Raw genomic sequence first — 13,968 nt, forward strand, 5'->3', positions numbered from 1 at the left:
TGAGTGTGAGTGTAAGTGTGTGTGTGTGTGTGTGTGTGTGTGTGTGTGTGAGAGAGAGAGAGAGAGAGAGAGTGAGAGAGAGAGAGTGATGTGTGGATAACATTAGCATTTTCTCAGCTATACCAATGCATGGGAACCAACACTGAGAGAATGGTAGGTATGAATAAGATCTTCAAAGACCTCCCTTTGTGATGGTATGGATAGCAAGGTGAAAGGTCAAATACATGATAGAAACATGACCTAGATTAAAAATACAAGACAGCTCTAAGATGTATCATAAATAACCAGACAGACATTCAACAACACAGCTGGTTGGTCATAATCATGTCTGTATTGTCACACTGGTTCTGAAACCTGGTTTGTTTCTGGAATGCTGCACTTCTGAACTGTTGTCTGCAAACTTCTTTTGGCAAAGCTCCTCTCTCACCACTCAAGACTGTTGTCTGCTAACTTCTTTTGGCAAACTTCCTCTCTCACCACTCAAGACTGTTGTCTGCTAACTTCTTTTGGCAAAGCTCCTCTCTCACCACTCAAGACTGTCTGCTAACTTCTTTTGGCAAAGCTCCTCTCTCACCACTCAAGACTGTCTGCTAACTTCTTTTGGCAAAGCTCCTCTCTCACCACTCAAGACTGTCTGCTAACTTCTTTTGGCAAAGCTCCTCTCTCACCACTCAAGACTGTTGCCTGCAAACTTCTTTTGGCAAAGCTCCTCTCTCACCACTCAGAACTGTCTGCTAACTTCTTTTGGCAAAGCTCCTCTCTCACCACTCAAGACTGTCTGCTAACTTCTTTTGGCAAAGCTCCTCTCTCACCACTCAAGACTGTCTGCTAACTTCTTTTGGCAAAGCTCCTCTCTCACCACTCAGAACTGTTGTCTGCAAACTTCTTTTGGCAAAGCTCCTCTCTCACCACTCAAGACTGTCTGCTAACTTCTTTTGGCAAAGCTCCTCTCTCACCACTCAAGACTGTTGCCTGCAAACTTCTTTTGGCAAAGCTCCTCTCTCACCACTCAAGACTGTCTGCTAACTTCTTTTGGCAAAGCTCCTCTCTCACCACTCAAGATTGCTGTCTGCTAACTTCTTTTGGCAAAACTCCTCTCTCACCACTCAAGACTGTTGTCTGCAAACTTCTTTTGGCAAAGCTCCTCTCTCACCACTCAGAACTGTTGTCTGCAAACTTCTTTTGCTGTCCCATCTCCTTTTCCCCTGCACTGTTCCCTGAGGATGGTCTTGGAGAACTTGTCACATCTTGTCATGTGGCCATACCATCTCATTTTCCTTCCCCAGTATGTCTTCACACTGACCAACATTCTGTATAACAGCTTTCCTGGCTTCATTTGTTATGTGGTTTTTGTAGGAGATGCCAGGGAGTCCCATGAAGCTTCTGATTTCTACAGCTTGGATCCATCTCTGAAGCTCTCCTTTAACTCGCATGCACACAAGAAAACCAAGAAAACCAGTGCATATGTCTATTATTTTATGTCAAGTAACTGATATACAGGAGTAGTCTGAACTGATATTTACACCCTACTGAGCCTTTTTCCCTCTTATTACCCAGACATTTTATCATTTTGATCTCATCCTTTAAATGTGTAAACTAACATCTAGCTTGCCTTCGCTGTGTAAAATAACATTTGGCTTGCCTTTGCTGTGTAAACCAACATTTAACTTGCCTTTGCACCAAACAATCTTTACAGTGCATAATGTAAAACAGACCCAGAGGACCACTCACTGTTACGTGTACAATCATGTTCCACAGCAAGTGATTCTGGTGGAAGATCTACACTGGCTCTGTGCCTGTCCACTTTTGCTCAAGGAGCAGGACGATCACCTCTACTGAACAACTGGCAAACTTATTCTGACAATTGTCAATGTTGTGATGGACATTTTCACCCGTTCTTACTATATTGCCAAATCACAATAATCTAACTATAAACAGGTGATTGTGAATTATATTACAGTACTTGCTTTAAACAGCAGTTCTGAAAACTTAATTTATAATTGACAGGGAACTGCAAAAGTACAAATATTTATAATCAACAGAAACTCATGAATTATACACTTAGCAATCACAAGAAATGTCTACAATCTTACCAATCACAAGAAATGTCTACAATCTTACCAATCACAAGAAATGTTACAATCTTAATTCCTCATCTGCAAACGAAGTTATAACAAGGCTTCCAAAATGTTTACCCTCCACAAAATCTTCCATTTCCAAATACAAAAATAATGTTAGTAATGGGGTTACCAAAATATAAATGCTTCGAATCAATGATTGTTTTCTGCCAATTTATGCATGACATCAACATGCTTCCAATATACAATCCAGTTTCAACATGGGTTGCAAAAAATGACACATTTTTACAACAAATAGGGCCATGTAAAAAAGAAAAAGAGGGCAATGCCTTCAAGTTCATGTGTGGTTCCTACAGATTTATACAACAATTTCATTGTTTATTTACTCCTTTGTTTACAAAACAAAACAACACCATTTTTGGTGGGAATATGCAAAAATCGTAAATGGAAAAAGTCACTGAAATTCAGTAAAATAGTTGCAAAACTGACTGAATTGTGAAGATTTAAATGACAGTGTGGGTAATATTTCACCCAAGAGGTACAGCAAAGGGTAACAACAACAAAACTGAAAACACAGAGTATGAGAGAAGTGGGCAAAGAGAGGTGTGACCAGCACCAACATGTATTGATCCAAATCATATTTTGACCAGCATCAGGAACAAGCACTTGTCAAACCAAACGTTGTGTGCTGGAAAGGGAACAATGCTACTCACAGCAGCTTTAAGTCCATAAAATGTGGCCCTGTCCCAGATCAAGCAAGGGCATGCTGGAACCAGTGTTCAATGTATGCTCTTCAACTTCTAGTACAGACACAAGGAATTTTCAAGGTAACATTCAGAGGAAAAGTGGTGAGTTCAGAAAGATAGGAAGGCCCAGCAGAGTGGAAAGCAGAAAATCAGAGGCAACTAAGTATCTAATTGTGGCCTCAATGGGGAGTCAGTGCAGAGTACAGAGCTAAGGAGAAATGCGATTACTGCATGGAATCATGAATGTCAGATCATCAGTGCAGAGTACAGAGCTGAGGAGAAATGTGATTACTGCATGGAATCATGAATGTCAGATCATCAGTGCAGAGTACAGAGCTAAGGAGAAATGCGATTACTGCATGGAATCATGAATGTCAGATCATCAGTGCAGAGTACAGAGCTGAGGAGAAATGTGATTACTGCATGGAATCATGAAAGTCAGACCAGCAGTGCTATTTTAAAGTTGATCATTTTGCTAAAAAATTATGGGGACAACTTGTGATGAGTTATCAAATATCCTAAACTTATGTTGACAAAAAACGAAACAGAGAAGGTGAGCACATAATGCTATCAATGAGGTACAGAACTTTTGATGGAAAATTTTTCAGGACAAACTCTCACGACAATGTGACATGTGAATACAGTGGGGTTTATAGAGAAACGCACCAGATCTGCTTTGAAAACAACACCACCAGATCTCCTTTGAAAACAACACCACCATATCTGCTTTGAAAACAAATGTTTTTAACGATCAGGGTTCATAGATAAACACCACCATATCTGCTTTGAAAACAAATGTTTTTAAGGATCAGAGTCCTGCCCTGTGATAAACCCAATGTGCTGTCAGGCCTTCACAGCCCACCCGAGGTTTGAGTAAAGTATTAACATAAAATGAAATAAAATAATCAAACAAAACAAGCAGACACATTGAAACATAAAAGGTAAGTAGAAGCCCAATGATTGAAAAGCAGCACCTTCCAGAATCCAAAAGAACTCAAACTGTCTGGCGTGTTTCTGTCAGACTGACATGGAGCACAGGTGGGTTTTATCATCTGTGCCAGATGAACGCATTCACTCCTTCACCAGCATGAAGTAGGATTCATCATCAATACTGCTTCTTCCGCCACCCTACCTCTGCCGTGTCACAGTGAGAAATCCAGAGCATATTGTCATTATTTTGACTGTGCTGTTGCTCTACAGCTCAGCCAACTGCACGGGTCATATGAGGGCTGACCACACATCAACACTCATCTTGTAAAATATGAAAAAAGCAACCTAGAAAATAACAACAGGCACCAGTGCAATCATATTTAAACACAAAAACCTCAGATATATCTTTGATACTGATCATTCCACCGATGTTTCGTCAGAGGATTTAAATAAAGCAATCTAAGCACCAACATAATCATACTTTACACACACACAGTCACATAAAGAAAAGGAAAAACAAGCAAACACATATGAAATATGTCAGCATGCAGCTTGTCATCCATAGCACAAAAAATAATACAACAGTAAGACTGTCCAATCTTCAGGTCCAGAAAACTGTGAAGAAATGAAGATGACTGGACCAACACATGCACTGGGTTCTGTCCACAGCTGTGGGAAGAAATGAAGATGACTGGACCAACACATGCACTGGGTTCTGTCCACAGCTCAAGGTAAACACAGAGCACTGTCCTTCACTGTGTCTCGGGGTGCTTTTTGGGTCGGCCAGGTCGACGTTTCTCCTTGACCTTGGTGGGCGAGGTGACCCCGGATCCCTCAGTCACTGCTGGCCCTGGACACAAGGAGGAGCAACATACAGGCCAGGTCAAAGGGCAGGGCCCTCGCTGAAGGCGGAGTGCACTCCAGGTTTCTCATCCAGTGACACCCCTTCAGTACCACTCCCTTCGTCACCCAGTACCACTCCCTTCATCATCCAGTACCACTCCCTTCAATACCACTCCCTTCATCACCCAGTAGCACTCCTTTCAGTACCACTCCCTTCATCACCCAGTAGCACTCCTTTCAGTACCAATCCCTTCATCATCCAGTACCACTCCCTTCAGTGCCACTCCCTTCATCACCCAGTAGCACTCCCTTCAGTACCACTCCCTTCATCACCCAGTAGCACTCCTTTCAGTACCAATCCCTTCATCATCCAGTACCACTCCCTTCAGTACCAATCCCTTCGTCACCCAGTAGCACTACCTTCAGTACCACCCCCTCAGTAGCACACCCTTCAGTATCACTCCCTTCAGTACCAATCCCTTCATCATCCAGTACCACTCCCTTCAGTACCACTCCCTTCATCACCCAGTACCACTCCCTTCATCACCCAGTACCACTCCCTTCATCACCCAGTGCCACTCCCTTCAGTACCAATCCCTTCATCACCCAGTACCACTCCCTTCAGTACCACTCCCTTCATCACCCAGTACCACTCCCTTCATCACCCAGTGCCACTCCCTTCAGTACCAATCCCTTTGTCACCCTGTACCACTCCTTTCAGTAGCACCCCCTTCACTACCCAGTACCACTCCCTTCAGTACTACCCCCCTCAGTAGCACTCCCTTCAGTACCACCCCCCTCAGTAGCACACCCTTCAGTAACCACCCCTGTCAGTAGCACACCCTTCAGTAACCACCCCCCTCAGTACCACCCCCCTCAGTACCACCCCCCTCAGTAGCACTCCCTTCAGTAGCACACCCTTCAGTAACCACCCCCGTCAGTAGCACACCCTTCAGTAACCACCCCCCTCAGTAGCACACCCGTCAGTACAGAAACACCAGCAGCCACAGGGGAGGTCTTCACCACACTCACCATGACCACTGGCGCAGACTCTCGCAGGGGTCTGATTCTCTGTCCTGTGCAAAACACTTCTCCGCCAAAGTGCAGAAACTGAAAGTAGCCGCGACCAGCAGCCTCCCTTAATCGAGTGCCTTCCTTCTGTTTATGTTTCAAATTTTCACAAGGTTTCCATCTGCAACTGTTACCTACAGCCAAAACTTGTCTACTTTGAACACCATCTTTCAGACAGCCATGTTCTCAATCTTCATCACTCAACATACTGAACAAACAAGCCTTAACATATTAAAAAAAACATCAACTTTTTATTTCTCCAACTGATTTAGTGGCATGTTAAAGTACACATGGAATGCAGTTCAGATTGTGTTACAAAGTACGTTTAAAAAGTTTAATTGTCTTTGTTTCTGAAGTCAGCCACTAAGAAGAATGAAGGATGCCCAAGTGAATAGCCAGTGTCGAATGGACACATGACCATACTGATGACCACGTCTGGACACATGACCATACTGATGACGTCTGGACACAAGATCATACTCATGACCACGTCTGGACACAAGATCACACTGATGACCACGTCTGGACACATGACCATACTGATGACGTCTGGACACAAGATCATACTCATGACCACGTCTGGACACAAGATCACACTGATGACCACGTCTGGACACATGACCATACTGATGACCACGTCTGGACACATGACATGACCATACTGATGACGTTTGGACACAAGATCATATTGATGACCACGTCTGGACACAAGATCACACTGATGACCACGTCTGGACACATGACCATACTGATGACCACGTCTGGACACATGACCATACTGATGACCACGTCTGGACACAAGATCATACTGATGACCACATCTGGACACATGACCATACTGATGACCACGTCTCATCCATGGGGTGGACTTCACTGCTGTGCCATACACTGCTCTCTGGAGTCATGCGTGCTTCTTGCTGCAGTCCAGCAGTTTACTTTCCTTCTCTCTGACTGTGGCTCCATGAGAGAGACATGTGATTCCAAAGGTTAAAACAAGTGAATTACCACACCTAGTGAATTACCCTTCCCTCAAGCTCCTAGCTAGCAGTTTCCCTGCTGCCCCTAGCTACAGTCCCTTCCCTCCAGCCCCTTGCCAGCAGTTTCCCTCCAGCCCCTCTACACCAGTGACTGACCTGAGGACCCAGACCCCACAGCAGTGGTGGTAATCTCCAGCAGAACCAGTGTGGTGAGGTGGACGCGGGGCAGGAAGGCCGAGCGGACCGACACGGAGTACCTGGGCTGGCCAGGGCCCAGGAGGGAGCAGAGGGACAGGTAGGACTGGTCCCGCAGGTTGTGGAGGGGCAGGAGGGCCAGCACACTGCCCGAGGTTCGGGTCTGCAGCACGTCCACACACACCTTGCTGAAGTAGCGCCGGAAGTCAACCACGTCCAGGTCCACCGGCATGAACAACAGCAGTAGCCCCCGACCCCTGCGGGGGGCCCCCTCAGCCCCCATCCTGTCCTGCAGGTAGGTCACCAAGGCCTCCAGCTCTGGTGACTGCATGGCTGTGTGGCGGTCCTGCATGTAGGTGTCTGTGGGCAGGACCACCACCTCCGACACAGGACACACCTGGGTCAACCACACCTTCCACGTCCATACCTCCGCCTCTTCCGCCAGGCAGCGGTCGCTTGGTGACAGTTGGAAGGCGGCCACTTCTGTGTCTGCATCCCACCTGCAACGACACGATGTGTTGTCATCCTCTGACTGACTAGGTGTCAGTGTGAGTTAGTGTTGTGTATTCCCTGTTGACACATGCTTGGTGGCTCTGTGTGTGTTCTGCATTCCCTAAGACACATGCTACATTGTGTGTGTGTGTGTGTGTGTGTGTTTGTGTGTGTCCACAAACCAAGACAGCTCCTTGTGTGCCTGCAGGTAGGCTTCTGTGTGTGTGTGTGTGTGTGTGTGTGTGTGTGTGTGTGTGTGAGAGAGAGAGAGAGAGAGAGAGAGAGAGAGAGAGGGGTGTGACCATGTACCAGGACAGCCCTTTGTGTGCCTGCAGGTAGGCCTCTGTGTGTGTGTGTGTGTGTGTGTGTGTGTGTGAGAGAGAGAGAGGTGACCACGTACCAAGACAATCCTTTGTGTGCCTGAAGGTAGGCCTGCACCTTGCGGCTGTGCACACAATGCCTGACGTCGATGGCCAGGGTCAGCAGGTGGTGCCCGGGCACACGCAACACATGCACCATGGGGAGATCCTTCACGTTCCTCTCCACACCGCCCCAGATGGCCAGCTGTACGTCCTTCTGCGACTGCTCGTCCTTCAGGTTCTGCAGGATCTTGGCCTGACCAAACATCAGTCACGTCAAGTCAATCTATACAGCCTTCTCTTTTCCACACTGGGTTCTACATGCCTTACCAAAACAGGAAAACACACACACAAGATGCAACCATGCGCAAACACACACACACACACACACCAACACGCACACACACATTCCCAGATGAGAAGTATGCAATGAGAAGAATGGGATGGCTTGGGGGTGTTTCACACACGTTTGCTTTACAAGACTTACAGTGGAAGAAGAAGAGTGCCATCTGCAGAGGGAGTCTACTGGGGAAATCTTTTACACAACAATGAAAAATACTGGCTACTTCCACAGTTCCACAGATACACATGTTCAATTGCTGATTCCAGTATTCTCTGACACATTTTAAGTTCAGTTCAGTTCAGTTACTCAAGAAAGCGTCACTGCGATCGGACAAATCCATATATATGCTACACCACATCTGCTAAGCAGATGCCTGACCAGCAGCGTAACCCAATGCTTTCAGTCAGGCCTTGGAGGGGGGAAGGAGAAGAAAAAAGAAGTAAAGTAAGATAGATAAACAGACACTTAAAGGACTCTGGTGTGTTCCAGAATCTGAGAAATAGTGAGAAGAGCCTTCCCACCTCACCTGCACTACATAGCTGTTTTCTTTGGCTGCCAGGTGTTCTTCATCAAACAACAGGTTCAGGAGCGTCTCACTGTCATCATTCCTGAAAACACAGAGCAACTTGTGCTGCTTATGTCTGTGATACAGGTTTTCTTTCACTGTCACAACATAAGCTGCGGACTTGTCATTGTCAACATGTATTTTGTCACTGTTCATCACTTAACATTTCTCCAACTACAGCTTTGAGTGAGGTTTCTTCTTTTTCTTTCTTATGGACAAAAACATACAAAAATACAGGAACAGTGACAGTGTGTGTGTGTATACCTGCGCATGTACATTTGTGTTCTTGTGTCCATGTGTGTGTGTGTGTTCTAGTGTCTTTTGCGTGCATGCGTGTGTGTGTGCGTGTGTGATGTGTCCTCTACATGTGTGTGTGTCCTTCATGTGTGTGTGTAAGTGTGTTCTTATGTCCTCTGTCTAGGTCAGGTCAGGGGCATAGCCCTTGCTGCTGGTACCATGTAACCCAGTACTACCTGCCGCATGTGAAGTCTCCCAAGACAGACCAGGCAGAGGAGGAAACCTTTCCCAATGGCTGTGAAGGCGGAAGAGGATGACCAAAGGGCAGGGGGAGCTCTTATCCTTGGCTGGAAGTCCTCCTAGGAGACGAAACTCCGAAGAAAAAACCTGCACCTGCCGAGGCCATTCTACACATGGCAATATCTGCACCTGTGGGACTCTCGAGTGTTGGTAGGCAAGAGAGTGGGGAAGGGACTGCACAACTCCTCCTCACTAAAAAAAAAAAAAGTCACCTGTGCTGGTCAGGCAACCAGGCTAATGTCGGAACGACGAGCTAGCCCTTCAACACCCAGCTTTCCCAAGCCCTGCGGTGATGGAGAAGTGGTAACGGGGACAGGCAGAGGATGCTGCTGGCAGTTCCTAGTCACAACTCTGCACGCAGGCGGCTGTGGGGTGATGGTTGTCCGCCGTAGACTGGGGCAGATGCGGAGCCCTTATCCTCCCACAGCGTCAGAGCAGCCCTTTTTAAGGACAGCACTGCTCTCCCCACATGGAGAAGGGGAGATAAAAGGATCCCTAAAACAAAGCCTGCCTCACCTAGTACCTAGTAGGAAACTGCACCTACTTCAACATCCAACACTAGCGGTTGAAAACAACAGAAGGAAAGAACCAGGAGTCATGCCCTGACTCTGGGTGCCTGGAATGTTCGCACCCTTTTGGACAGAGACAACAGACCAGAAAGGCGCACAGCGCTCATTGCTAGAATGCTTGATCGGGTTTGCCAGTGAAACCCAGCTGGAGGAAGTTGGAGGAGGCTACACCTTCTTCTGCATTGGGAAGCCAGAAGACACCCCAAGAACCTCAGGCGTGGGCTTTGCCATACAAACCAAACTGGCACGACAGCTTGACAGCCTTCCACGTGGGATAAACGATAGGCTGATGACCCTGCATCTGAAGCTGTCCGAAGATCGCTTCGCCACAGTCATCAACTGCTATGCCCCAATGATGACCAACCCTGATGACATCAAAGAAGCCTTCTACTTGGAGCTCAGCCACACCATTTCAGCAGCAGACAGAAAGGACAGGCTGATTTTGGGGATTTCAATGCCTGTGTCGGCGTGGAATTCTCCTCATGGCCAAAAGTCCTAGAACAGCACGGCACTGACAAGTGCAACTCCAACGGACTGCTTTTACTCTCGCTCTGCGCACAGCATGGACTGACCATCACCAACACCCTCTTCCAACAAGCGGACAAGTACAAGAACACATGGATGCAGCCCCGCTCCAAGCAGTGGCACATGCTAGACTATGTGATTGTCCGGCAGAGGGACAGAGGTGATGTTTCCATTACACGCTGCATGAGAGGAGCAGTCTGTTGGTCGGACCCTCGCCTGCTACGCAGCAAGATGAACATCAGACTTGCACGCAAGCTCCAACCAGCCAGGCAGAAACCCCTAGGAAGCTAAACATCCACCGCCTCCCTATCACCAAGGATGTGCTGCAGCAGCAAATCCAAGCAGATCTCCAAGAAACTCCTGCATCGACTGATGCAGAAGAGGTATGGAGCACCTTTAGAGATGCTGTGTACAAAGCAGCAGCTGACACACTCGGCTTTGTACTGAGGAGCCACAAAGACTGGTATGACGAGAACGACGCTGGAATCTCCAAGCTCCTGAACACTCTGCATTTACGGCATCAGGATCACATTTCCAATAAAGACTGCCAGAGGGAGATTAACCAGTACTTGCAAACCAAGCAACTCGTACAGAAGAGGCTGCGTGAGATGAAGAACACCTGGTGGGAGAGAAAGTCCGAAGAGCTTCAGTCTGCTGCTGATGCTCATGACACGAAGACCTTCCATGATGGTCTCCATGCTATGTATGGGCTGAGAGTCACAGGAACAACCCCTGTCCGAGCCTTGGACCAGACCACCCTCCTGACAGACAACAAAGACATCCTTGCCTGCTGGGCACAGCACTTAACACCCTCCTCAACAGGGACTCGTCCGTATCTGACAAGGTAATTGCAGCCCTCCCACAGCTACCAGTTAATGACTCGCTAGCTGCCCCTCCCACCAAGGCCGAGACCTGGAAGGCTCTGAAGCTGACAACGTCAGGAAAAGCACCAGGAGTGGATGGAATCCAGGCCAACATCTACAAGTATGAAGGCGAGGTGCTGACCGACAAGCTGACCGCCCTGTTCCAGTCTATCTGAGAGAGAGGGGAGGTCCCCCAGGATTTCAAGGATGCTCCAATTGTCCACATTAACAAACCGAAGGGAGACAAAACATTCTGTGATTATCACCGTGGAATCTCCCTCTTCTGCATTGCCAGCAAGATCTTCGCCTGCATCATACTGAACAGATTGGCTGACCATGTCTCCAACAGTCATCCCTGAAGCACAGTGCGGCTTCCACTCAGGCAGGGCAACATGTGACATGGTGTTTGCCATACGCCAGATGCAAGAGAAGTGCCGTGAGCAGAACAAGGAGCTTACATGGTCTTTGTAGACCTGACTAAGGCATTCGACACCGTGAACCGCCGTGGTCTGTGGAAGATCCTCCTAAAGTTTGGCTGCCCAGACAGCCTAATCCAGCTGACTGCGTCATTCCACGATGGCATGCAGGCGAGAGTACAGGAAAATACTGACATGTCAGATCCGTTCCCTGTGGTAAATGGAGTGAAGCAGGGCCACGTCCCGAAACCCATACTGTTCTCCATTCTCTTCTCTGCCATGCTGATTGACGCCTTCCAAGACTGTCTACATCTACATTCTGTTACGCACAGATGGCAAACTTTTCAACTAGGTCCAGGGTGTTTGAGGCACTGTTGAGAGTTCCTCTTCGCTGATGACTGCGCGGTTGCAGCACACACCCATGAGGACATGCAGTTCATTATGGACAGGTTCTCAACCTCCTGCAGGCGCTTTGGACTCACAATCAGCCTCAGCAAGACCCAGTCCATGTACCAACCAGCTAGCTCATAGAACGCCAGTGCCCCCCCCCCCCACCCCCCCGCAATCAAGATTGATGACTTAGATCAAGTCAGTCGACAAGTTTTGCTACCTGCCTGGGCAGCACCCTATGCAGCAACGGAGCCCTTGATGCAGAAGTGACGCTGTGCATCGCCAAGGCCAGCTCCACCTTTGGCAGACTCAACAACAGGCTGTGGAACAACAAAGGCATCTGGCTCAGCACCAAAATGAAAACCTACAGAGCTGTTGTGCTGACCACCTTGTACTGCTGTGAAACATGGATGATGTATCGCCGTCATATTCAACTTGAGCAGTTTCACCAGAGATGCCTACGAAAGATCCTCAGCATAAAGTGGCAAGAAGGGTCTCCAACCTCCAAGTTCCAGAAAGGAGTGGCTTGCCCAGCATCGAAATCCTGCTGATCCAGTGCCTGCTACGCTGGACAGGACACACTGTCCGCATGACAGACAGCAGGATCCCGAAGATGCTTTGGTATGGCCAGCTGAAGGAAGGCCACCGCGAACTTGGAAGACCCTGCAAGCACTTCAAGGACACCTTGAAGACAAACCTCAAAGTCTGTGACATAGGCATCGCTTCCTGGGAAACTGATGTCCTTGACCACTCTCGCTGGAGGATGCTGTGCTCTAGTGGCATAAAGACGTTTGAAAACAAGAGAACGCTGGCCACTAAGGAGAAGCGGGAGCAAAGGAAGCAGGGCTCAACTTCTGGAGACGTTTTCCCTTGCAACACCTGTGGGAAGTGCCGTGCATCCAGGATCGGCCTCTTCTCCCATATGAGGACACACACCGACAGATAAGCCTGCCTGCCTACTCATCTGTTGGTCCGACGGGAGACTCCATCATGTCCTTTGTGCGTACATTCTTATGTCCTTTGTGTGTGTATGTTCTTATGCCCTTTGCGAGTGTTCCTATGTCCTTTGTGTGTGTGTGTGTTGTTGTGTCCTTTGTGTGTATGTGTGTTAGTATGTCCTTTCTGTGCAGGCGTGTGTGTATATGTGTCTATGTGTGCGTGTGTGTGTTAGTATGTCCTTTCTGTGCACGCGCATGCGTGCGTGTGTTAGTATGTCCTTTCTGTGCGTGCGTGTGTGTTGTGTCCTTTGTGTCTGATACGTTACTGTAAAGCAATCTGAGAGGTTTGAAAGCGCTAGATAAAAGAACTATCATTACATTCTTTGAAGATAAAACCTTACATAATTTCCTTGCTAAACTTTGCCAATAAAACACAGAGAAAAAAGTGAGGCAGCCCACTGACTTGAGCTCCTTGACGAGTTCCAGAAGAAAGAAGACCAGCAGCTCTGAGGGCAGGGACCTCCTGACGATGGCCTGCCACACACACACATTGTCCGCCTTCACCTTCACAGCCTCCGTCGCCATCTCTATCACCTGCCGCTCTAGCCGCTTGAACTCACCCATGTTGCTGGGAATCAGAAGTACTGACGCTGTGGACACACAGTCAGCACATTATCAGTGAATTATCTCTCATGTTGCTGGGAATCAGCAGCACTGATGTTGTGGACACACACATCAGTCAGTTTCAGTTTCTCAAGGAGGAGTCACTGCATTGAGACAAATCCATACATGCTACACATCTGCTAAGTAGATGCCTGACCAGTAGCATAACCCAACACACTTAGGCCTTGAGTGCATACATATGTATTTGTGTACCAATCAGAGTGGATTTTTTCTACAGAACTTTGCCAGAGGACAACACTCACGTTACCATGTGCCAAGTGCGTGCTGCACATGGAACCTCGGCTTATCATCTCATCCAATGACTATACAGTCAGTCTGATTTTCCAGCCTGACTTGGGAGAAAAGGAGAAAGTGGGATTTGAACCCAGACCCTCATGGACTCTGAATTGGCAGATGAGTGTCTTAACGAAGTATTTAGTTAGCTCCCCTGACTTTCTCCACCGATGA

At 47.7% G+C, this 13,968-nt stretch overlaps 1 protein-coding gene across 2 annotated transcripts in view; it reads right to left on the reverse strand.

Moving 5' to 3' along the window:
• Window positions 1-109: 109 nt before the first annotated feature.
• LOC143289875 (uncharacterized) overlaps window positions 110-13,968 on the reverse strand; it is a 29,431-nt gene continuing 15,572 nt past the window's right edge. For both annotated transcript variants that reach the window (XM_076599091.1, XM_076599084.1), the window contains exons 9-13: window positions 13,301-13,487; window positions 8,561-8,642; window positions 7,733-7,947; window positions 6,802-7,340; window positions 110-4,604 (exon numbers count right to left, since the gene is read on the reverse strand). In XM_076599091.1, coding sequence (XP_076455206.1) covers window positions 4,507-4,604; window positions 6,802-7,340; window positions 7,733-7,947; window positions 8,561-8,642; window positions 13,301-13,487 — 1,121 coding nt within the window. In that variant the 3' untranslated portion in view covers window positions 110-4,506. The remainder of the gene's footprint in view (window positions 4,605-6,801; window positions 7,341-7,732; window positions 7,948-8,560; window positions 8,643-13,300; window positions 13,488-13,968) is intronic.

Source organism: Babylonia areolata, chromosome 1 (genome assembly GCF_041734735.1).
Source record: "Babylonia areolata isolate BAREFJ2019XMU chromosome 1, ASM4173473v1, whole genome shotgun sequence".
Lineage (NCBI taxonomy): Eukaryota > Metazoa > Mollusca > Gastropoda > Neogastropoda > Buccinidae > Babylonia > Babylonia areolata.